The sequence below is a fragment of the Microtus oregoni genome, unplaced genomic scaffold, assembly GCF_018167655.1.
Source record: "Microtus oregoni isolate MIOR12 unplaced genomic scaffold, Mior012 000065F_ref0000479, whole genome shotgun sequence".
Taxonomy (NCBI): Eukaryota; Metazoa; Chordata; class Mammalia; order Rodentia; family Cricetidae; genus Microtus; species Microtus oregoni.
The window spans coordinates 4,282,885-4,307,876 of NW_024543875.1; the positions used below are offsets into that span (position 1 = coordinate 4,282,885).

The following is a 24,992-nucleotide window of genomic DNA, read 5'->3' on the forward strand; positions in this document are numbered from 1 at the left end:
TTCAAACTCAAATTCTAACAGAAAATCCATATTACTCTCCAGCATCATTAATTACCAAAGTAATCAAACTTATCTCTCACGGGTTGCAGCAGAGCTCTGTGGGCTCCTCAGCTCAGCCTGTGTGCTAAAGCCTTTCCAGAGGACTTGAGGGGTGATGCTGAGATTACAGATTGCTCAGAACTGGCCCCATGCTGTCTTATCCATAAAACTAGGGAAGCTAGGTGGGAACACAGCAGAGCAGAAAGTTCCCAGATTTGCGTGTTTCCACAGGAGATCTCTGGCGATTTGGTTTCATCTTTAAAACAGAACCAAGCTCTTTTGTCTTTTTTTCCTCCTACTCTTTTCAAAATGCTACTTGGCTGACTTAAAACAGGTTAGCTAGCAAGAGAGAGAGAGCAGGCTCACAAGAATGTGTTTTAAAACAGTAAAAATGTATCCATCATGAAGTGCTAAAAAACAAGGAAAAGTATGTGCTGTGAAGAAGAGAAGTGTTACACACAAGTCCAAAAAGACGAGCATGGGAGCCACAGCACTCCACACGCTCCCCAGTGTGGGAGAGCAGTTTGATGCCACTGCTTTGCAACACTGGAGAGGTAGCTTTGTAGGGGTTTTCTTTAGAAGATAGCAGTCAACAGTGTAGTTAAATCCACCCTTCCATCACTGTACCACCTCGTTTCCAAGTGCACACGTGGAATACTGTTCTTTTGTGTGGCAGCTGTAAAAATCCTCAGCAATTTCTACTGTCAAGAAAACTCTGGATAAATAGGGGCTGTTAACTTAGGCAGATAGCGGAGGTTATTTGGTGGCAATCAGGAACTCACGGCACTTCAACTAATGGGTTATGATCAGAAACTGTTCCTAATAGCCAGCTAGACGGATCTGAATATGAAGATTTCTATAATTTTGTTGTCAGCTTGTGATGTACTCTAGTGCTAATTATTTGGAACAATTATGTTTTCCTAATAACAAAAGAAGCAGCAGTGAATTAAGCAGGCTCACCTTCAGATCTGCAGATAACAGTTTAAATGCACTTGCCATTAAGAAATAGCATTTCTTTTTGCTTTGCGGAGCCCTAATTATTTCAGATGCTTGTCTTTTAAAGCCCCTGCCTTACTTCTTCTGAACCTATTCCGTGTCAGTGTACACTGCCGACTTCAGTATTTTTTGGTCTTCGGTTTAGAAGACCAAAAAGACTGCTTACTTCATTTGGTTATTCACAAACCACAATTAGTGCAGTAATTAACATGTAGGTCCTTCAGAGGAAGACTGCTAGGATTCGGGGACATCTCTCATCATCCTGACTGATGTGTGGATGATAAAGAGACTGCGGTTGATATGGTGACAGGATGTGTCCTCTCTCATTGTAACTGTGCTGCAGGGAAATTCAGACAGGACCTTGGTCCACAGGGCCTCACGTTTGGAAAAAGTAATTATCCACACTGTTTCTATAATTCAACTAGGTGTTATCCTGCATTTGCAGCTGTCAAATCATTTGTTTTAAATGATTTTTTAATATCTTATGAATACTTGAAAGTTTTGAGTTTTGCACATTATCTCCTACTTTTTTAACACAAAGGCCATGCATTCATTCATTCATTCCTGCCTTCCGTTTCTTGTCTCTTTTTTCTCCAATACTTAGCATCGGATGCTAACTTCAATCAGTGCAGGCCATATTTTCTAGATTGTAGTCAGAAAGGACTCAACTTTATACATTTTCCTAGAGGCTTTTTTTGGTCCAATGTTGTTTCAAGCCATGGTGAACGAGTGGTGCACAATGAGGCAGGACTGAACGTGAAAGAAGATTTAATGATGGCTCTCCTGTGGCTCCGGGCGCTCCTCTCCGCCAGCATTTGGCTTCTCTGCTCCTATAAACAGAGCACCTTTTGTCGTCATTGGCGTCTGCCTCCGGACTCCGGGGGTCTGGTCTCCCCAGAAGGCGTGTGAAAGGATGTGGTAACTTCAGGAGTGTCTGCCCTTCCTTAGTGCAGTGACTCCTGCAGGGCTTCAGCCCTCGATGGCCAGAAGGGCGGGACAGAGACTTCAGTGTCTGCAGCAGTGTGGCAGAGGCAGCTCAGCCCCTGTGTAACTAGGAAGCAGGATGAATGACAAGAGCCAAGGTTGGTCACCCCATTCAAAGGCGCATCCCTAGTCCTGGGAACTTTCCAAATTAACGTCTCCAGCTAGGGACCATGCCTTCAAAACATGAGACTGTGGGGAGCAACTCAGTCTCAAACCATACCACTAACGCTGTTTTTAGATCATGTCCTAAAGTGCTGCTAGACTCGGGCTTCTTCCCAGGCTGGAGTTCAGAGTGAAATAGGAGGAGGACATAAGCTTTGGACGTCAGTGTTGGTAGAGAGAGTTGTAGAGAGGCTGCGACTGCAGGTTAGATCCATGCTTCTTATGTAACATATTGATCTGTGTTCACATGGAGGCACAGTTCTGTCTTTGTACCATATCACCAAGTAGCTCTGTACATTTAGCTGCGTAGTAACGTATCAGTTTGTTCAGAGTGGATAGTGTACCTTGTCTCTACTTCTTGTTGATAAGAGTTGACTACAGTTAGTTTTGAACCAGAGAATAATCAAGCCTTTCAGCATTATGAACTCTTTAATATTTTGTAGCTAACTGTGTGTATTTACTAGACCATCTTTGCCAATCAGAACATAGAGTTGCTGTGCTACCGGCATCATTTATATTGGCCTATATTGGTGCTGCTGTAACTGAGTCTATAAATCTATTGTTTCTAATATGTAGTTGTGGTTTTTATCTTTTTTTTCTTTCTGAATCTTCTTTAATTTTTGAGATTGTTGCAGCATTCCATTTCTCCCTTTCTTTCCTTCAACCATCCCATATCCCCCTCTCCACTCTCCTTCAAATTCATGACCCGTTGTTCATTCATTGTTGCTGCATGTCTACATGTATACAGTGCTACATAGAGTTCTTTCTGCATAGCTGGGGCCTCACAGGCTTTCCCATCCAGTTTGCCATGTTCATTGGCTTGTTCAGCTCACATTTGGAGGGGGATTTTATGCACATGACTGTGATACCCACTGAGGCCAGAAAGGATATTAGATCCCCTGGAACTGGAGTTACGGAAAGTTGTGAGGTTCCTGACATGGGAACTGGGAATCAATAAGTCATGTTATCTGCAAGAGCAACAAGCACGCCTAACCACTGAGCCATCTCTGTAATTTATATATAGCCTTCTTAAGACCATGGAGTCTGACCATGGAGCATGGTGAGGAGGAGGAAGCTCTGAAAATGCTGGGCATGCACGTGGAGGAACGGTGCCCTATTCCGTTGTAATTACTTTGAAAAAGTGTTTCTAGAGAAAATGAAAACTGGCAGCATGTTCTGTGTAGTGAGCTCTGTAGCCAGACAGGCACACGCCGTGAGCTGCTTCATGGTATCTCTCCTAAGGCTGGGGATGTTTGGCAAGGCATCCATGGCCCTCATTGTGGACATACAGACTGCAACCCTTCAAGCCTGAAGAAGTTACACATCATAGCCCAGATCTGCCTGAACTTAGAATCCGCCTAAAGATGTGATTAGGGAAAGGGCTAAACCATTAACAGTTAGGAGGCTTGCTGTGTTCATAAGGGAATAGAAAGGGAGATAGCCGTGACCACAGAAAACCTGAAGTTCCCGTCCCACCTCCCCCACAACAAATCTCCCCCAAATTGCCTTCATGGTGACATTTTAGCCGTGACTTAGAGGCCTTGTAAGGAACTTGAGTCTCTCACGTTTGGCTGGTGTTGAAACACACCAAGAGAGCAAACAAGCAGCAAGTAACTGAGCGGGAAGCAGTGTTGAGCTACCGTGTTCCTGAAGGACAGACAGTTAAGAACAACGTTAACTAACCCCAGCTACAGCCGTCTGGTAGACAGGCCAGTTTACTGTCTTCCTATAAAGCAGAATGAATCTTAGCAGGTTGTTCTTTGCTTAATGAGGTAGAGCAGTTATGGACAGAATATCTAAATGGCAGTAAGAAGCCTCTGGCTTCACCCATAAGCACAACACCGTACTTGGCTGACAAAGACCACCTGGCTTCAGACAGCTACATCTCTTACTCGCACGCATCAATTCACATATATTTATCGTGTCAGAACATTTCAGAATCTTTGAATTTCTGTATTACCAATTAAAACTAAAACTTAAAAGTAAATGATACTTTAGCTTAATGACTTGGGGGCTTCTTAAACGTCAGAGGATTATTTGAACAATGAGGCCTACATTGCCTCTGTAAAATAGAAAGGAAACTAAACAGATGGGATTTGTCGAATGCTAAAACCAAGTCATTAAATTATTTTGGTATCTTGTGATTTCAAAAAATGAAGTCATGCCGGGTGGTGGTGGCGCACGCCTTTAATCCTAGCACTCAGGAAGCAGAGTTCGAGACCAACCTGGTCTACAAGAGCTAGTTCCAGGACAGGCTCCAAAACTACAGAGAAACCCGGTCTTGAAAAAAGAAAAAAAAAAAACCGACATGATGTGTCTTGGAGTCCTGAGAATCCACAGATTAAGAACGGTGGTTTTGACTAGTGTGCACGCATGCGGCCATCTCTGCCATCTCTACAACCAAGTAAAAATTGTCCCATCAGAAAGTCCCATTGTTTCATCATGACTTATCCCTACTCCCTAGCACTCTGCTTTGTGTCCTCCAGAATGGCTCGTAAACGGAACTGACAGTGTGCTGCCTTTTTATTCAACATGCTTTTGAGATTCGTTCCTGTGGTTGAGCCTCTATCATCACTGCGTAGTATTCCATTGCATGGATGTATTGGTTTTTGTCTGTTCTGCTGGTGGTAGGCATTTTGGTTTTTCTACTTGGGAATGATTATAAACTACAGATGTTTAGTGCAGGTCTCTAGTGTTTTTATTTCATTAGGAGGGTTATTGTGAAAGATGTGGCAAATAGCCAAATTGTTGCCAGAAGTGATCGCGCCTCTTTGCATTCTCATCAGTAATATGTGAAAGTAGCAGTGCCCCACGCCCTCTCCAGCACTTAGTGTTACTGTCTTTCTTAAATTCTAGCCAAATCCCAGTCCTTGGGTTGTGTAGCTCATAGTGACTTTGCTCTGCATTTCTAGAGACTGTAGATGTTAGTTTCTTTCCTAGTGTGCGTGTATGCATGCAGTGCTCTAATGTTTGGAGAAGTGCCTCCTCTGAGTAAGTTAAAACATGCTCCCTGTGCTGTGGAGCTGCACAGGCCCTGAGGCCCTTTCCTGTACGAGCTTGTGGTTTATTTGAGGATGAGGATGATTTTTTTACAACCTGATTGCCATCCCAGGTCCCTTTGTGCAGCCAGTGGAGCTCCTTGCCTTCTCCCTCCTCTTCTTTCTCCCCCTTTTCCTCCACTGATGCCTAGTAACAAGTCCAGTAGCTGGATCAGCAGGCGCGGGTTCCTAAAATGTAGGCCTTTACCAAGCAGCGACATTTGATGATCAGGAACAGGAGTCTTTCTCCTTCTCTTTGAGGAACGCTTAGTATCCTTTTTTTTTTTTTGAGAATTTTATGCATAGATGCAGTATGTTCAAGTTCATTCTCCCCCTGCAGCTTCTCCTGTCTTGCCCTGACCACCTCTTTTTCCTCCTAATTTAATATGCGCTTGAACTCTTTGTGCTTTTTCGCCATGGTCTCTAAACATGCTAGGCCCACTTACCCTCACCGCCTATATTTGTATTCATGTAGTGCTGTCTATGTGGGTATATGTAGGTATATATAGGTCTATGTGGGTAGCTTTCAAGGATCAAACCCCTAAAAGACATTTCAGTTACGGGGTGTGTGTGTGTGTGTGTGTGTGTGTGTGTGTGTGTGTGTGCGCGCGCGCGCGCGTGTGTGCACATGCTTAGGAAATGGGGGATAGGATATGAGCATGCCACAGCACATGTGTAGAGATCAGAAGACAACTTAAGGGAGTCAGTTCTCCCCTATCCCTGTGTTGGTTACAAGGACTGAACTGGTGGCTGGCAGTGTTTTTTACCGCCTGAGCCCTTTCACCAGCCTGCTTTTTTTTTATTGCTAAACACCATCATATTGAATAGTTATATGTTATTTTGACCTGTAGCTTTTGGCATCTACTAAGTAATTATGTAAAAAAAAAAATACTGAGGATGAGGTCAACTCTGAGGCTAAAGAGAACACAACACTAAAACCATCTAGCAAAGAAAGAGGTCTTGGCCTTCTCGGAAGTGTTAAGAGCAGGTGATCTCCTCCCTCTCCATTGAGGCAGAGAAAGTCATATTCCATTGGGGGCAAAACTTGTTTATATGAAGCCTTGTGGGTTCATTGTTTTCGTTAGTAAAGAGACAAGGCCCGCAGAGCCTGCTCATTGACAGCTCTGTTTCTAAACAAGATGTGCTGAAGGCGCTATGTTGCTCCTGGATTCCGCTGTTTGGTGCATTCCTCACTCAAGCTGGAGCTGACCTGGTGTTTTCTTCTGCCCTCGCCTTTCTGCCATTCTCCCAGTGTTAGGACAACATTGGGTGATGCTTCTGATCAGGAAATGGACCCAACTTTGGATGGCCCTTCACTAAATCTCATAATCTGCCATAGATAACGCGATTCTCATGATAGGGTCATGATGCTGGATAAGTGGTTTATTAAAACAAAATTATTGTTGTTCCATGTAACTTAAGAATCTCTTCCTGTTAGAGACCACCATAGACCTGGCATTTCAGGCAGAGACTAGCAGTTGCCTAGTTACTCACCAGACTTCTGCTGGGCACTCCCCACCAGCTGTGGCTACACTCATCACTAAGTTTTCAAATTCCATTTCAGCAAAGAATTTCTTCAAGGATATCTCTATAAAAATAAGTAAGTCAATGATATGTTTGGATGAGAAATGAAATATATTCCAACTCAAAAGTAGAAGCGTGTGTGTGTGTGTGTATGAGAGAAAGAGAGACATTGACCCCATTCCATATTCGTGTTTTGAGTACTAGCTAGGGGAAGTAAGTACAACATGTGTGTGTGTGTATGTATATGTGTAAGTGGCCTTTTCTGTCCCACCAACCAGTTCCCAAATAACCACACAGACTTATTATTAATTATAAATGCTCAGCCTATAGCTCAAGCTTGTTACTAATGCTTACATTTTAAATTAACACTTTCTTTTTATATATGCTCTGCCATGTGGCAGTACATTTTTTAACATGGCAAGTTCATCTTGTTTCTCTCCACATCTTCTCCCAACTCCTCCTCAGACTCCACCCTTTTCTTCCCAGCATTCTCTCTGCCATGAAAAATCCAGCCTAGCCATCAGCCAATCTGTTTATTCTTAACAACGAGAGCAACACATCTTCACAGTGTGCAGAAGGATTATTCCACAGCATTTCTCTCTTTTTGTCTAAGTAAGAACAAAGGTTTTAGCTTTAATATAGTAAAACTATGTATAATAAAAACAGTTATCAGGTAAGAATAACAGTTACAGTATCAAGTCCATTTGCATTTGGCAAAAATTAGAGAAAATATTCCATTATCTATCTTTGTGAGTCCAGAGTTTTATACCTAATTTACTTTTTATCATATCTAAGGCAAACTTTAATTATTTAGTCTTTAACTCCACCAAAAATCCCAGAAGAGAATACTGTTACAGGACATCTTGCTGCCTGGACAGTCACTCAAAGTTTTTCTATAACTTTGGGCATCCAACTTTGAGCTACAGATCCAATATATCTGACAGACATTTTTGAGAATCAGAAATTTTTTTTAATTTATTTATTTATTAAAGATTTCTGTCTCTTCCCCGCCACCGCCTCCCATTTCCCTCCCCCTCCCCCAATCAAGTTCCCCTCCCTCGTCAGCCCAAAGAGCAATCAGGGTTCCCTGCCCTTGTGGGAAGTCCAAGGACCACCCACCTCCATCCAGGTCTAGTAAGGTGAACATCCAAACTACCTAGGCTCCCACAAAGCTAGTACGTGCAGTAGGATCATTTTAAAGGACTGTTCTACCTTTTCTTGACAAAGTTGGGAAGGAACTTTTTTTTGCATTCTGCGAATCCAGTTTGGACACAATGCAGTTTTTTTGTTTTGTTTTGTTCAAATGGCTAGCTTTTACCATAAATAAAGCAAACTCCATACAGAGATTCTTCAGTGTCCATCATATTTTGAAGTAAATTGATACTGTCAAGAGCAGACATGTCCCACTGTCATAAAAACAACCTTAGGTTATTAAATATATTAAGTGCCATATTCTGTATGTTTGAAGAACATATATATCTATCTAAATATATCTGTTTAACTTTGAGAACATACCTAATATGACTGAGTACAAGTTTAATTATAGGTGACTAAGTACTAACCTGTATTTTCAATCAAACATTACATTTTTAAATGAATTGCATAGCAATACCCCAAGTTAGAGTAGAAATATACATATAGTATAGCAAAAATAACTTTAAATTTGTATCAATATACCAAAACCCATACAATGTAAAATATTTTGAGATATTGTTGTTGTTTAGGTTAAAGTAGATAATCTACCCTTTTTTCCTATTATTCCTATGTAGATACATTCACCTTAACAGAAACTTTTTAAAATCCATCTCTCTCCAACTCAAAATAAGTTATTTTTTATTTTGATTGAAATGCATGTTAATAACTGAACCATTCAGCTTAACATTGTATACATAATCTATAAGCACTGACCTTATCTCTTTAAACATCCTTTTTAGCTTGAGTTAGGGCATCCACCAAAACAGTTGACAAGGTGTTGGTTTTCTACACAGACTCTTCTTAAGAGAATGGAAATGAGGCTAAAGGTCCTGAAAATGCAACAAGAATATGCCAGGCCCATCTGTGGCAGCCTCTCAAAACAGTTTTTTGTCTCACTCTCTTGTTCTCCACCAGGCTGTTTGTGGAACTGTTTGCTAAATGCCACGGTCCGCAGCATCCACTCATTCTCCACTCCCTCGGCTGCACCGTTCACTCTCTGTTCTAGTATTTCTTACTCACCCTGTTCTCTTAAAATGGAAACCTTAATGCCAAGAACCTTGAGTAACTTCCACAGGTTTCTCTGAAACTGAGATTTTCAGACCGGGGACTTGGTTTTGAATCCCAAATGGAAGATGAACAGCATTAGGATGAAGGCATATACTCTGATGAGAAGTATCCAGCCCTGAATCTACAGGACCTACTGCATTTTCCTCTCGCTCTCTGTTTCTTCATCCTCTCAGCATTTCCCAATCTTTAAATATGTAAAGAGTTTCAGTGTGACAAAACAACCAACCTTGACTTAGCTGTTGTTACTGCTTCTGGACTTCCATTCAGATGATCAGAAGGAAGTCATTAGTGAACTCACACTCAGCTAAATGTGGTCACTATAAATCCGTTTGAGCTCTTATATTACAATCAACCCATTAATTTCGAGATCCAGACAGTGTAAAGGCTGCTGTGTTGAGGAAGTAGAGGTAAATTCAGTATGCAAGAGTCTGTGCTCTCAATTCTGCTTTCCTAGCCAAACGGGACTGTTTACACTGCAGGGTCCCTCTGGCTGCCCGTCCAGTGGCTTTGTCAGCGTTAGCCAGTAGTGCAGAGTTGTGCAGCTGGAAAGGCCTGGCCACACCCAGAAAACACTGAGAACTGGGTGCAGGAAGCCGAGTAGCTGCAGGACCCAAAGCCATCTCAGGCACTGGTGTCGTGTGTTTGGAAGTTCCAGGGGAGATTTCAGGTTTTCTGACAATCTACTTGCCGTCAAATAGTTACAAATAGTTAGCCCGTGAAGTCATGCAGCCAGCGGTGATCATCAGCACCAAGTCACCCTTCCTCCTTTGAACAAAGTCTCAGAACCTGTCACAGGTGGAATACAGCATCTCTCTTGGCTTATCCCCTCAGAATGAATGCCCAAAGGATATCAGTGTAGATTTAGTCCAGTACTTTTGATATTTTTTAGGCCCCCTCTTCTCCCCCTTTTCCCTCCCTTCTCTGGAAGCAGGGCATTCTGTGGGAATTAGGCATTTGTCTCCCAAATATACCATAGTATCTTAATGATACTTTCCAAAACTTGGTCCCTATTCCTAGCTCGGCACTCTGTAAATTAAGTTAGATAACTGTTAGATCTCCAGGATAATGCAGACATGCAAACCCAGTAATCAAATGGACACATAGAAAAACTGAGATATATAGTGTCACTCTCTGTTTTGCCCTTTGGCAATTCTGCTTTGAGTTTCTTTCAACCAGCAAATGAGGAAGTAATTCAGCACTGTCATTCTGATTGCCTTGCTACTCCAGGAAAGAACAGAGCATTTTTGTTCAGCAAAATGTTTGACATTCTTTACAAGTGAACAGAAATGAAGGTAAACAGGGGAGTTCCCACAATTTGGAGAACATCATTCCAGGCTCCCAACCCATCGTTTGCTTCTGTTAATGAAGCCAATAATCAGATTGCCTGTCTTCTGATTTTATGTAAAATGGGACATATGTGAATATTCACAGCTCACTCACCATGTGTCATAAAGGGCAGTGACCAGCTCAGCACTGGTGCCATACTGTCCTCGCGGTGGCTTCTCTTACTGGTAAAAGGCCTTCATTCATCATCTGTGGGTCTGGATGCTTCCCCCACTCCCTGGGTTCTCAAGAGCACCCTCCTGAGTGATGAGTGTTGTGGTCTTTGTAATAGTGTAGGAGCCTCCCAGAAGTAGTCTACTGTCTGTCTTCCTGGGTTTTTGTTGTTGTTGTTGTTGTTGTTGTTTTGACATTTCAAGTTGGTTGTCACTGTCTCTTTGCCTCCCGTGACGCATGTCTTGACTTCCCAGTCTCCTTGCTTGGCCCCAAGTCTTCAGTTGTTCATGTCTTTGAAGTCTCTTCCTCAATCCTGTTCTTTGCTCGCCACCCCCACCTCACTGTGTGGGTGACCACAGCTCCTAGCTAACTAGTAGCACCATGTGTGTTCTGGTAATAGCCAACGGTGCGGTTTCTCACAAAGCCCAGCCTTGTCCCAGCCCCAGAGCTGACTAGACAGCCCGCCCCCCCGACCCCGGCTCTCCCACAGAAAGCAAGCATTGCTCCAGGTGGACAGTAATGCAAGCCTTTCTCATCAACTCTGGTAAGTCCTCCATGATTTTTCAAAAACCCTACCGAGATATTTTTCATGAATTTTTATATGTTTATTTCATTTGATATTACAAGCCATGAGAGTATACTATTTGTAGGTACTTAGAAAATGGCATTTTTTGTACAGTCCTTACTCCTGAAAATGTAAATGTTAAATTGGATGTTTCTTTGCATTTGGACATAAACCCAAGGCTGCCATGGGTGTGCGGCTGGGAGTGGAACCACTGACATTCTGTTATACCTAGCCACATGGGCATCACTGTGTGGTGCCATCCCTGCAGATGTACAAATTCTGGGTGGCACTGTTCTAGCTTTCAGAAGAGAGCTAAGAGGAACATAAGTCCTTGTGCTCCAGGAGGCAGGGTGTCACACAGCCTACAGTGGCCTTGAATCTGTTAGATAGTACAGGAGGGCCTCTAACTCCACCCGGACAGTGGACAGAGAGAATGGATGGGTGGGGACTGAAGCTACCACAGGGATGCCTAGGACTCTGACATGATACCAGCAGCTTCTTCCTCCTCCCAGCAGCTTCAGGCCTTCGGCATATTAGCACATTGTCTTTCTTCTTCCTCCCCACTGTCCTCAACCTCCGCCGCCCTCGGAAAAGGTGGGTCAAAGTTTGGCTCCGTCGTCCTTGTAAGCTGAGTGTCTCAAGCAGCACCCAATCTTCTTCTTGGGCTCTGTCCTCCACTACGTAGTAGCCCAACTTTCTCCACCCTTCCATGGCTAAGGTCATAGCTCTTCCACTGTGGCCTCTGATCTACCCATATTTAAATGCAGTGTGCCATAGATTGTGCCAAGTGCTTGCACAACAATCTGGGTTCCTTCTTTTGGGGAGCTTATATTCTGAGGAGGTGTGATGAGAGCTCGCAGGGAGAGTGGCTTGCCTACAGGACTTCAAGAAACAAGGAAGCTAAAGCGTCCTTAATCTCTTAATTCTCTTTCACCTTTGCAGCTGCAAGAGCTCCTGAGTTTAAGCTCAGCCCTCAGTGCATCGCTAGAAGGGACCCTGCCGCATCCTCACAGTTCCCTTCTCTTAGCACAGCTGTAATTGTGCCTCCTTGCTTAGATCTCTTCATGCTCCCTAGTGACTACTGATTCCTAAATTCAAGCCCCGCCCTCAGTATTGCATAACCTAATAGTTCCCACCTCTTCCCTCCCGATTCCTGCCTTCCAACCTTTCAGCCAAGCCAGACTGCTTACAGGGTTGTCATCTACTCAGTATAGGATTTTCTCCACTACTTATTCTTACTCATCCTTTAAGCTGCGGGGTTTCTGTGGTGCTTCCTGGTGCCTGCCCTAGAAGGTGTAGGTTATTCTTTCTAGTAGATTATTAATTTATTACACACCAGAGTTTTTGTAGTTCAGATTTGGCTTGCCGATATAGTAGACTGTTAGTATTGGTGTTTGTTGAATAGTTAAGATTATTCTCCAAGAAAATTTAAGTTAGTAATATAAAGGAAACTAAAACCGTAGCAGATGTAGAGTTGAAGAACAGTATTACTGGGTGACTTAGAATTTAATAAACCTTCTTTGTTTCCATGCTGTCTTTGAACTCCACCGAAGGTCTGACCTTGTTTAGTATTCTTTCTGTCTTGGTGAAATCTAAATAAAAAATAATCTTCTATTATCATTCTTGATGACTCTGATCTTTCAGTATCCATCTCTGCTGTCTGGAAATGGCATTCTCTCCTCGTGTCTCGGTAGATAATTGTGCAGTTTTGTTAAAAGAGAGTGCTTGCTTGGCCTTTGAAAGAAATCTTTGTTTGGATTCATTTTAAATGCCTGACTTTGCATGTCTACTAATGGGTACAGTGTGCCCACATACTGCTCAAGCAGCTTACAGAGACTCCAGCCAGATCCCAGAAGTGCTGTTTCTGTGTGATGATAGCCCATTCTTAGGCCTTTCTAATCCATAACTGGTGATCCCAATAGAATCCACTCAGAGCAGGCAGCTGTGGATGTACAACAAGCTCATGATAGCCCAAGTCACAAGGCAAATGATGTGCTATAACCACTTGCCCCATGACTCAGCCCTGTCTGTCACTGGTCGGAGAGTTTCACTGAGGCAGGTGGCATGGTCCAGCTCCAGGATCCTAGGAGAACTACGGGAATTTAGTGAGATCCCATCCTTCATTCCTTCCCAGCAGTGATCTTCCACCAGGATAGTTAGGAACCCAAGAGGCAGGGTTCCACATAGCACCCCTGGTCTCCCTCAGAGTTCTTTCATGCTCTAGACTCAACTTCAAGCACACAGTCACCCTGTATTCTTGGAAACAAGATGCCCGGCCTCTAGTGTGCACAGAAACCACCTACCAGGTACTGTCCTTGCACCTTTGTAATAAGCAGGAAGCATTCATCACATCCAGGAATCATTCTAGGCTCCTGGAAACATGGAATTTGCTCTGTGACGAGCCAGGTGTGATCACATAAGAAAGGACAGTTCTCAATTATCAGTGTAGTTTCTGATGTGTCAAGTGGACATGTAGGTGTGACCAGCACCTACATCCTACATCCCTCAATAATTTACTGGTCCCAAGTTGTAGCACTGTTACTTAATCAGCATCCTGATGGTGACTTTATGTCTTCTGTATGCCAAAGCTCCTAATCTACACACCAGGCAGCATAGAAGGTTTTTTAAAAGACCAAGATTTCAGCATCCACTGGTTGAAAAGGAAACATTATCCATGTTGACCATGGCAGCACCTGCCTGTCCTGACCCTACCTCTGCCGGTGTATGCAGGAGGCCAGAACAACAGCAGGAGCTTCACCCAAGTCAAGCCATAGGGCTGACCTGGCCCTCAGCCATGTGGTTGATGCCAGAAGGGACTGATGCCCTCTGTCCATCCTCCTCACTGTTTCCAACATGGGCATCTTTCCATGGTGCCCCAGCCCTTGATGCCCAGCCTCTTCTGCTGCTGCTTCAACAGTCCTGCAGGCTGGGATGTCTTCCCTAAGGTGGGATCAAACTTTTCAGGACTGTTCCCCCAAGACACTTCAGTTCCCTTACCCAGCCAGACCAAGAAAGCAGCCATGTGCCAAGACCATATGACTCATTGTAAGATGCAGGGAAGAAGCCCGCATTGTCTTAAGTGTATACAAGCAGCTGCTGTCATTTGGGTAGGAGCAGATGTTCGACCTCCAAGAGCTTTGCAGATAATTAAAATCCTAACAGTTAGTGTTCTACCCCAGCTGTAGGTTCTGTTTACTGTAAATTTGATTTTAATGGTGCCTCTGTGCTGTTGCCGGGAAGCAGTTTGCTTTTTACCTTCATACAAAAGTGTCTGCAATGAAGACAAATGTATATTTCCTCTCATTTCCTCGGGAAAGATAGCACGGTACTAGAATGTGGAGGAGACAGGGCTCGACTAGGAGAGTGAGTGGGATCTGCTCATAGAGCTTGCAGGAAACAAAGGGAGACCGGCTGGCTCTGCTTTGTTAGCTCTCTAAAGTCTGCCTGAGAGGCATGCCCTCCAGCCACACTGCCTAAGCTTTGTATTTACATAATTTTAAGGTATGTATAATGTGTACAACTTTTTGAAAAATAGGTCTTGTCTCCCGATGTTGTGTTATCTGTACTGAGCATTTATAAACTGTCAGAGGACATTTTGGAAAAGGTCGTTGAGCTTCTTAATTACCTGATTTCATAAAGCAAAAAGAATGCCTGTACTAGTTAAGAGAAGCCAAACCCAGGCAGGCTTACACGAGCAGATGGTGCTGTCCACCTGGAAGGACCTGGAAGCCTTCAGAAAGGTCCCCGCTGCAGGACTAGCGTTCTCCAGCCCTTCCTCGGGGCCTCTGGCTTCCTTGTGGGAAGAGGAGAAAGCTGAGAGCCCTCCTGTTCTCAGCTTCTGGCATGAATGTTGCCCCAGGTAATGGTGTGCAAGAGCAAGTGAACCTAAGTCCCCTGGGGAGTGTGTTCCCAGGGAGACTGCCCAGGAAGGAGATGCAGAACACCCAACCAGCCTTCTGGCCCCATGCACCCAAAGTCATGTCTAGAATGTGAGCGGCACCCCGTACAAGTGCAAACATAGACACCCCTCTTTTCCTCTCCTGCCTGCTCCCCCGCTCCCCCACTACTTCTCCCTTGGTTTATCCGAATGGACTAGAGACATTTGAGCAGGCTGCTGGTGAATCTCCTGGCTGTTTTTAGGAAGTGCTCTTCATGAGTAAATAACAAGATAGAGCCCTTCACAGTCTAACTGTAAAGTGCCATTCCATCACTCTGCGACACCTGATGACACTGTTTCTGTCACATGAGTGGGCTTTCCTAAGTTATATAGTTGGCATCCCATGATGTATTGCTGCAGCTCACAGGAGTCTGCTCAGCAGAGAAACAGTTAACCACTGCCTCCCTCACCCCCACCCACAGCCTAGCAGGATAACCTTAAAGGACGCGTTCTCACCTCACTGAGTGAGATTTGTGTGCCCAGCTCCTATTACTCCCAGATCTTCATGCATGAAAATGATAATATATACCTAAGGGTCTGCTATAATACAGAATTTCTTTAAAGTAAAACATTGTCTTTTATCCTTCGTCACTCTCCAGTGCCCATGGAAATGCCTGGGCCACAGAGACTATTCGTGGTAAAGTTAGACACCTGAACAAGTATATATTTCCAACTTGAGATAAAATTTATTCTTCATTTTTTTTCTGGATATCTTAGAATTCTTTTCAGAGGTCTTCCATAGTCATCTCTGTCACTACCAGTGCGAAACACAACACTGGTGGTCCTTAAGAAAAAGGAGTTAAAATGTGTGGTGTCTAAGTGGCTGCCCTGGTTCTTTATGTGGACCCAGACTTTCATGGTGCATCTACAGAGTTTGTGTGTCTGACCTAATGTGTGAAGAGCTTCCCAGTGGCTTGATTTCCGCTAATTTTTTATATGATAATAATTTCTTTTGACTCTTGGGAAGCAGAGACCTTCATCAAATGGGGAGGGAGGGGACTTGTGCTGGTTTCCACTGCAGTTCTTAGGGTATCCCTGCGCAGGGCTATGTCTGGTGTAACTGAGTATTTTGACAAGATGCCCTGGGGTCATTGCTGTGACGCACGTACTGCATGCCTAGGTGAGCTGCATCACGGAGACTTACCTTAGGCTCAGAACAACCACGCGTGTGCTCTGAGACAGCCTCACTCTTATGATGCTTATATTCAACAAGTACATAAAAGGCTAAAAGTAATTCTTAATTTTGTGCCTCAAATATCCTGCCTGTTTCTGTTTTCTATGCAAATTATAATAACACTTGTCAGAATGCATTTTCTAATGCTTGAGGTAATGGGCATTAGATACTGAACAACCTGTAATCTCAAAAAAAAAAAAAAGTTATGCCTTATTTACTAGTATACAAGTCCAAGAGGCTTACCCCACCCCCGTCCTCATCATTCTTCCAGACACTTGCTCTTTTTTAATCCCAGACAAGTCCTACACTGCACTGGACCGGGGTTTCCGACAAGAGTGGCGTGTGTGTGTGGTGTGTGTGTGTGTGTGTGTGTGTGTGTGTGTGTGTGTGGTGTGGGAAGCCCCTCCCCGTGTGGACTGGACCAGGTTGCTCGGAAAGCTCTCACTCTAAAGCAGGTTGGAAGCGGGCGGGCACCCTGCACGATGCCAGGGATTGTTGCTGTCTTTAAGATGAATAAATTACGGAGCAATTATCGACATTGACTGGCTAAACTATTGCTGACTGCTATTGTGAGAATAATGTATTCCCTGCTCTAAACTTCTAAAAGGTTATATTTCACTGAATTTTAATTTGTCATTTCTCCTGCTTTCACTTGAGAAAGTTATAAGCTTTTGTGACATTAAAATATGGCTCTAATTTATTAGCATAATCTGTTAATATTGTTTCATTTTAATAGACATTAAGTATGATTTTTTTAACATTCCTTTTAAAATTACATCTTAAAATGGAAGTCAGGAAAAATTATACATGGCTTAAGAATCACAGTGTCATGTGTGCCCCAAATTTTTATATGAAAAGTATTATTTTTTGGATCGCTTTATATCGAAGGCGCTTTAATTATGACACTGGAGCAGCCCAGCATTTTCAGGGTTTAGTGACTTAACCAAAACACAGACTCCACACCACAGAACCCGCAGTCTATCCGAGCAGCACATAAACGTTTAGTGTGAAGTAAACGCTGGCTCGTAGCTGCAGAGCGGTTTACATAGGATATTAACACCACTCTCACAGGCGCTAGGCAGCTCACCCCACGACATGTCTTTTTAATGCCATCTTTATCTGCTACACGATGCATGAAATCTACTTTCAGTTTTAGAACCGCCAACAACCTTTGACCCCTCTAGTGCAGACACAATGTGACCTTTCTATTGTCATCAGCCTTCATTCTCCTGAAAATTCTATGAATTTTTATTACAAGTTTTTTTTAAGCCAAGCTGAGGCTTCCACAAATTACTTGCCACAGATGAGCTGAAGTTGTTGAAGTGGTGTTAGATAAGTTTTACAGCCAGCATGTGTGCTGAGAGGAGCCCAGGCCTGTGTCCTACAATGTCATAGACCAGTAACTGCTGAGCCTACTATTGGATAAATACATCATTTTATGGAACATTGATTGTTCTATAAACCCAATGGAGTATTATGCTCTATGATCAAACCATTTAGATTGTGTGTAGAGCACAGAAAATGCCATATTCAGGATGGTACTAAAAGTGCCATTTGTGTATTTTATGGATGTCATTACAGGGGAAACTTCTCTCTGTAGGCCCTGTTTACTGCAAAATTTTTTAGTCTGTAATGACATTTTTCATTCACAACGTATGCCTTCAAGAGAGGGGGCCCTTGTTTTATTTGTTTCATTTGAGTTTACTGCACAAATTCTGTACATTTTAATTAAATGTAAGCTTAACAAAAGCATAAGGTATTTATTCTGTGGGGGAAATGATGACAGTAAGCTTGGAATATCACACACAAAGGAAGGGTCAGGTGCATAGTAGCTCCCCTGATGCCCAGAGCGGCCGGAGGGGGCAGCCCTCCAGCATGGACTGGGAGGTACCACCTTCCACCTTGCATTGTCTGCATCTCTGGAGCCTTGTCTTCCAGAGGGCGCACCGTTTTGTTGCTGTGCTCTAGGGAAACAAGGCTCAGCCCAAAACACTTCCTGGAAAACAGGTTCTAAGCAAAAAAAAAAAAAAAAAAAAAGCCCTAATCTTTCTTAGCAGCTGAGCTGGTACTTCTTCCACACATTTAGACGTGGGTGTCATCTCTACTCATGGACGCAGTAAAGCGGCCTCATAACCACGAACAGGGCCACCTCTTAGCTCCACTCCAATCTCTGCGCAACTGTCTCCCGTGAGAACAGGTCCGAGGACTAGGTGTAGGGGCTCTGATACTGACGTCCCTCTGAAAGTCAGCAGTGTCTTTTAAAACCAATGCTGGCTGGCCATGCCCAGGCTGTTACAGATCTTCGGTCTTGCTGGAGCTCCAGCAGTAACTAGGCCATCTAGGATAAAGCCTGAACAGTGCCCTGTCCACCAGGGCCACTCCTGAGACCGTCACGTGGCCAGTTTCACCGTCCATATTCACTAGGAAGAGCATGTGTGCCCAGTGCATTCTTGGTCATAGCCTAGTTGGAACCTGAAGTTACGGTAGAGATTCCCATTCGTGTAAACGACACTTGAACTGCATCGCTCCACATTAATTCATTATGGTTGAAATGGAAGAGTCTTCGATGGGTGAATCTTTTTCAATCTGAGGCTGTTACATTTTATAGGTGCTATTTTTCAAAGCGGTACTGACAGCACTCGAAGTTATTAAATTGCTGAATCAAAAGACGGACTTGTGCTCACATTTATGAACTATGATGGACTAGCCCGGGGGCCATTCTGCCTGAGGTTAAGATGTTGGTGGCTTAAGCTTCATCACAGACCCAACTGACAGCAGTATTTACCCACGCAGTTTACTCTAATGGTCTGGAAGGAGCGTAACCCGTTTCTGGATTCAAATAAGCTGAGCAAGTTGTTCAGAATTGGTCATTATCAGTGCTGCGAGGGATGTAGAGGATTGCTCTGTGCCCAAGACATTCCCTTCAGTTGCCAGTGAGGAGGCTTTGCTGAGGTGCAGTGTGACCTTGCTCACATCCTGAGAACAGGGTGTTGCTTATTCCCCCAGCTTGGTTTCTCCTGGTTGTCTCGGCAATGGCAGTATTCCCTCTTTGGTAATCACTGGGGCAAGGCAAGTTGAGTGCAACATTCTCTTTGTCACTCCCTGCTTTCCCTCTGAATTACACTGTGTGTGACCTTGAAATTAAAACAAGCAAAAACAAATCAAAATCACAATTTAGGAAGGCAAGCAAAATACCACATCCTGAGCCGAAAAGTTAGAGCTCGGTTAGGAAATTGCAAAAGAGAACCTGACAGACCCAGATGAGGACGGGACGATCCAGTGATGACAGACAGGCTGATCAGGAGCCGGGCCAACCCAGACCCAGGCACAGATGCGTGGCACTCCTCAGTCTGACAGGGCAGGTGGAGCCGTGCAGGCCTGATTGAGCCGGTTCTCCCGGGGTGCTTAGGCTTTTCCACCTCACACTTACTATCCAGATCCCTGTGTCCCGGCAAATGAGAGCTTTGCTTTCTGAAAAGTAAGAAGACCAGGTGGCAATAGGACCTCACAGCTACAAGCAGGTTGCTGAGCAGTGTCCTTCAGGGTCCTGTAGGAGGTATTCCAGATCCCCAGGTGAAAACCCAGGGCACCAGCTGGGCCTGCGGGCCTGCAGCTACTCTCCAAAATGTATGCCAGTGGAGGCAGGTCAGGTCACGGCCTGCCCTAGTGCTCCAGCTGGTGCTCCATCCCCACAGGGGAGTGAGTGAGAGAAGAAGGGTGGGCACACTGCAGGTGTGCTGTCCTTTGACAAGGCTCACGGGCATGGACAACCAAGGGGGATACCGAGGTCCGTCTCCTGACGTTCCCTACTGCACCAGGCTGACCAGCATCCCTAGCATGCATCCCATAGTCACCAGTGAGCATGAAGGAGCTCCTGGGAGTGGAGCTGGTCAGGTTGGTGCTTGTCTTTTCCTGAGCTAAGATTTCGTGACTTCATAACTCTTCTTAGGTCCACAGCATAGAGAGTTTCCTAACAAAGGCAAAATAGCATTAGGAACCAGCGAATAATTCCAGGTCCAGGACAATTGTCCTGTAGTCTGAGAATCGGCCTGGTGTGTCCTCTTAGCAGTCAGAACCCAAAGGCCCAGTCTGGAGCCTGCGCCCAGACCAAGGCGGTTAGCAAAACTGCTGTCTTTACTGGACGCCAGCAATAGTGAACTATAATTCTTAGTAACCCCTTACCCTCTTGGTAAGGATATAACACATAGTTTAAAAAAAAAAACAAAACAGAACATGTCAATGAGAGTGTAAGATGTGTCTGAACTGCAGATGCTCTTGAACACAGATGTGAGTAGAGAGGTGGTGACAATAAAACACTTTTAAATTGATAGAAAAGCTAGGATCTGAAGAAAACAAGAACTCTAATTAGAATCATTCTCTACTTGATGAAAATGAGGCATACAGTTTCCATCCTTTCTCACCTTGTTGAGTTACAGACTCCTCGATGCGGTTATGAAGTGGGCCCCCCACATCCATCCTGGCTGCAGGCCCTTACATCCACCCACTCTCTCTGGCCTCTCTTTCCTCCCATCTGTGCTCAAAGGTTTCTCTTCTAAGACAGGCCAGTCCTGTCAGGGCTCATCCACCCCAACTTCCTGGGCAAGCAGCTCACCCATGGACCCATGGGCTTGTGGCTGGCTGGGTGCATGGCAGGGCAGAAGTAGCCCCTCCTGTCTGCCTGCTAATAGCCCCAGGCCAGGTGAATGCCAGGCTTCCCCGGGAGCCTCTCCCCATGGTTCCTTCCTGTTCTCTCCTCATCCCCAAAGCAGAGCAGCCCTCTCAAGGGTCAGTCACAGTGCTCTCACTGAAAGGAACTTTAGGTTGGCATGGGAAAGCCTGCACTGTTGTCCCTGTGTCACAGTAAAGAAGTCAGCAGCTTTCTCTGCACAAGTGCCCTAGGTGGGGTGTGTGAGGATGCCACAGCCTCTGCTCTCATCCCCTGGACCACGCTGTCCTCACCGTGCTCTGCGGGCCAGGTCATGGCTCTTTAGCAGCCCCTTCCCCTCAGTACCGTCCTGCAGCCTGAGTGTGTGGTTTCTGCGTCTCTTCAGCTTTGCTTGTCCTCTTCCACAGTGTCGGAGCCACCGTGGGTGTATCAGCAGGCACAGCTTTGATGTCTGTATGTCTCCTTTTCCAATGGAGCACCTAAACTGTACGGCTGGAACGGGCTGTTCTCTGGGCCCCAAAGCCTGCCCTTCAGGCCTGCTTGCAGAGATCTTCCAGACTCCAAGTGCCCAGGCCTTTTGTTTGTATTTCTGTGCTGTGGACTGACACACTGCTAGCCCATACTGCTCCGCAGAACCACCCTGAGCTGCCTCTAACTTTGCTTTAGTAAATATTTGTTGCTGTGCACTCTTACAGGTGCATTAGTGACACTTTTAAAATTTAATGTGTAAAACTTTTATTATCCTTATCAATTAAACAAATACTTGATAGTAACAAGTACTTGATAGTTTGACGTTAAGAACAGGTTTTCCTTGGATTAACAGAGCCTACTGCCGGTTCCCGGCTGGCTCTTCTCGTTGTCTTTGCTGGTGGAGGTGAGAGGAAGCATATGTAGCAATTTTCTCGCCGCTGTGACAGTGTCTGAAGCCACTGAAAAGAGATGCAGTCCACGGTGGCAGGGTTTGCAGCCCCCAGGCACCGCAACCACAGTTAGAAGCCAAGCAGTGTATTCGGTGCTCAGTTCCCTTTCTCCTCTTCATTTAGCCCAGGCCTCCAGCCCATGGATGGCGCCCTCTACCACTAAGCTGGGTCTTCCACCTCAGCTAATAATCCTTCGCGGACATACTCAGAGGCAAGCCTCATTCACATAGTCAGAGGCATGTCTAGAGGCCCAGGTCTAGCTAATTCCAGACGCTGTTGAGTTGACAGTATTAACCACCATCCTGAAGAGGCTGTCTGCATTCCACCCCGGACCCTGCACACTGCTGCAGAGAATTGGGGTTTGCACACGTGTCACATGAGTATGGAACGAGTGTGTCTCACAACACCCCTTACAGGGCCCATGATGAGCAGCCACCTGCTAATTCTAGTGGGGAGCCCCTGGCCTCTGCAGGGAGGGCCGCACTTGCTTCGCTGAGGCTTCAGGGCAGCTGCTGAAGAGCTGTCTAACTGGAACCCTGAAGTCCTCTTTCCACATTCTAACTGGTCCCTGTCTCCTACAGGCATTGTGTCCAAGTCCTACGAGTGCCGCCTGAAAGGACAAGGAGCCACCTTTGTGGAGACGGACAGCCCCTTCACTGCAGCCACCCTGGTGGAGGAATCACCTGTCAAGGAGAAGTCCCTGAGAGGCAGCAAGAGGCAGGCGTCCCCGCCAGAACAGGTCCAGCAGGTCATCATCATCCAGGGCTATGATGGGGAGTTCGCCCTGGACGCCTCTGTGGAGGAGACAGCTGCGGCCACACTGCAGACCCTGGCCATGGCGGGCCAGGTGGCCAGGGTGGTCCACATCACAGAACACGGGCAGGTCATTGCCACGAGTCAGAATGGGTCTCACGTGGGCAGTGTGGTACCTGGGCCTATCCTCCCGGAGCAGCTGGCTGATGGAGCCACCCAGGTGGTTGTCATGGGGGGTTCTGTGGAGAGTCCCAGTGTGGATGAGGACCACAGTCCAGGTGGAGCTGTGATACAGCAGGTCACCAAGCAGGAGATGCTGAGTGTCTCTGAGGCTGCGGTCCCTCCAGCAGACACCTCCTCAGCCTTAGATGCACTGCTGTGTGCGGTCACTGAGTTGGGAGAGGTGGAGCACAGAGCAGGGCATGAGGAAAAGGGCAGGCCCTGCCACAAGGACGTGCTGATCCAGCTGCCCGGCCAGGAACCAGCCCATGCTCATGCCGACACAGAGGCTGCAGAGACTCTGCTGTTCCAGGATGGTCAAGAGAGCCCAGCAGCCATGGAAGTACTGACGCAGGTTGTCCGGCCCTCGGCCATCATCACGTCTCAGGAACGAGCCCAGGTGGCCTTCAAGAAAATGGTTCAGGGAGTCCTCCAGTTTGCTGTGTGTGACACAGGTGCCGCCAGCCAGCTGATGAAGGATGGCGTGACCCAGGTCATCGTGAACGAGGAGGGCGCTGTCCACATGGTGGCTGCAGAAGGCTCCCAGTTCATCATGCAGGATGCTGAGACCCATGGCTTACGGGTGCCCCCTGAGCACGCGGACCTGGTAGAGTCAGAAAGGGAGATCTCACAGATCATTGTGACGGAAGAGCTGGTCCAAGCCATGGTCCGCGAATCCAGCAGCAGCTTCCCTGAGGGAGCCACCCACTACATTGTAACAGAGTTGCCTCCGGGCGTGCAGGAGGACACAGGGGTTTACTCCCACACACTGATAGAGACAGCCAGTGCTCCAGAGATCCTGCAGGCGGGGGCTGCCCTCGGTGCTGAGGCTGTGGGCACAAGCAGCACGGAACAGTTGACCAGCATGGTCATCTATACCCAGGATGGCTCCCCAGCAGCCACAGTGATCCAGAGCCAAAGAGAAAACAGTGAGCTCCAAGAAGCATGAGGCAGGCCTCCATGCTAGGTACAGGGCAGTGTGCAAAGACCTGCTCTGGCCGGCGTAGAGGCCACCCAGCTTTGCTTGTGACACTTGCTTCCTTGCTTTGGAGGTGTGCTGAGCAGGCCTTCAGCAGGGGAACACAGAACCACGCCTACACCTAGGTTGCCCAGCAACCTAAGAAGAGTCGGTAGGCAGGATGAACCCTGTGCCATAGAGCTGGTCCCAGGCCCTCTGCTCATGGCCCTGCCCCTCCAGCACCACTGTGGTGAGAAGCAGTTTGCCCTGGTTTTACTTCCATACTTGTTCCCTTTTAAGTCATCAGAAGACAGAAGATGGTGTCCCCTGATGGGAACAGGAAATGTCTCTCGCCTCAGGCCATCCGCACGACTGCCGCTGCCCATGCAGCTCTGTCATCTCCCTCCACCTCCGGTTAAAAATCGGAGCTACAAAGACTGCATCTTGAAGCAGTGAACACATTGTTCTTTTATTGTTATTAAGTTTAAGATACTGGTGTTCCCAGACCAAAGGAAGCCTGTTAGTTCATTTTCTGTATAAATTCCTCCCTGCAAACATGTTAGGTGTTTCCTTTGCCGTGATCATTCTGCACAAGAGAAATCTTTCATTTGTGGTTTGAAAAAAGTCTTGAAATTTTTATTGAGTTAAAATCCACCTTGGTTAAGATAATTGATTCTCATCCTGAATTCCATGTCATAACGTCTGTACATGAAATGTCTACTGTGGAAAATATTGCTCATTGCTTTTTATAACAAATATTTGTTTGCATCAGTACCGTTTTTTCCAGAATTTATTTGTGACTTTCTGAGAGTGGGAAGGCCGATGGCAAACATTACGGTCGACACCCACCCTCTGCCCCCTCCCTGCCTGCTTCATGGTAGATTCACTGTAAGAGCTGGATGCAGGGTTGTGTTCCGCTAATTTCTTGATTCCAATGCTTTTTTATTTTTTTTTTTCAAAATTGTAAAATAACCCCTTTCCTCAGAGGCAAAATTGTTTTTGTTGTTTTCTTTGAAATAAAATTATAGCATTAAACTAAAGGTGATGATGTTCTCTGAGTCAAGGCCACGCCTGCAGTGGCCATGCTGGCCAGCCCGCCAAGGCAGTTCCTTCATCTCTGTTGTAAGTGTTTCGTATATAGCAGACTGCTCCTCAGCCAGTGCCATGACACAGTCTACCAGGGTCAGGGACAGGAAGCCAGGCTCTCTGTCAGTACAAGAGTCATTTAAATCCCTCCTAAGGCCACAAGAGAGCGTACCCCCAGGGCCTGGCCTCCCACCTCCTGGTTTCTTCGCCTT

The 24,992-nt window shown here is 45.7% G+C and overlaps 1 protein-coding gene across 1 annotated transcript in view; it reads left to right on the forward strand.

Annotated features, from left to right (window-relative positions):
* Znf407 (zinc finger protein 407) overlaps positions 1-24,734 on the forward strand; it is a 371,415-nt gene extending 346,681 nt beyond the window's left edge. The window contains exon 10 of the mRNA XM_041640811.1: positions 22,346-24,734. Within this exon, the coding sequence (XP_041496745.1) occupies positions 22,346-23,685 (1,340 nt within the window). The 3' untranslated portion in view covers positions 23,686-24,734. The remainder of the gene's footprint in view (positions 1-22,345) is intronic.
* The last annotated feature ends 258 nt before the right edge of the window (positions 24,735-24,992 follow it).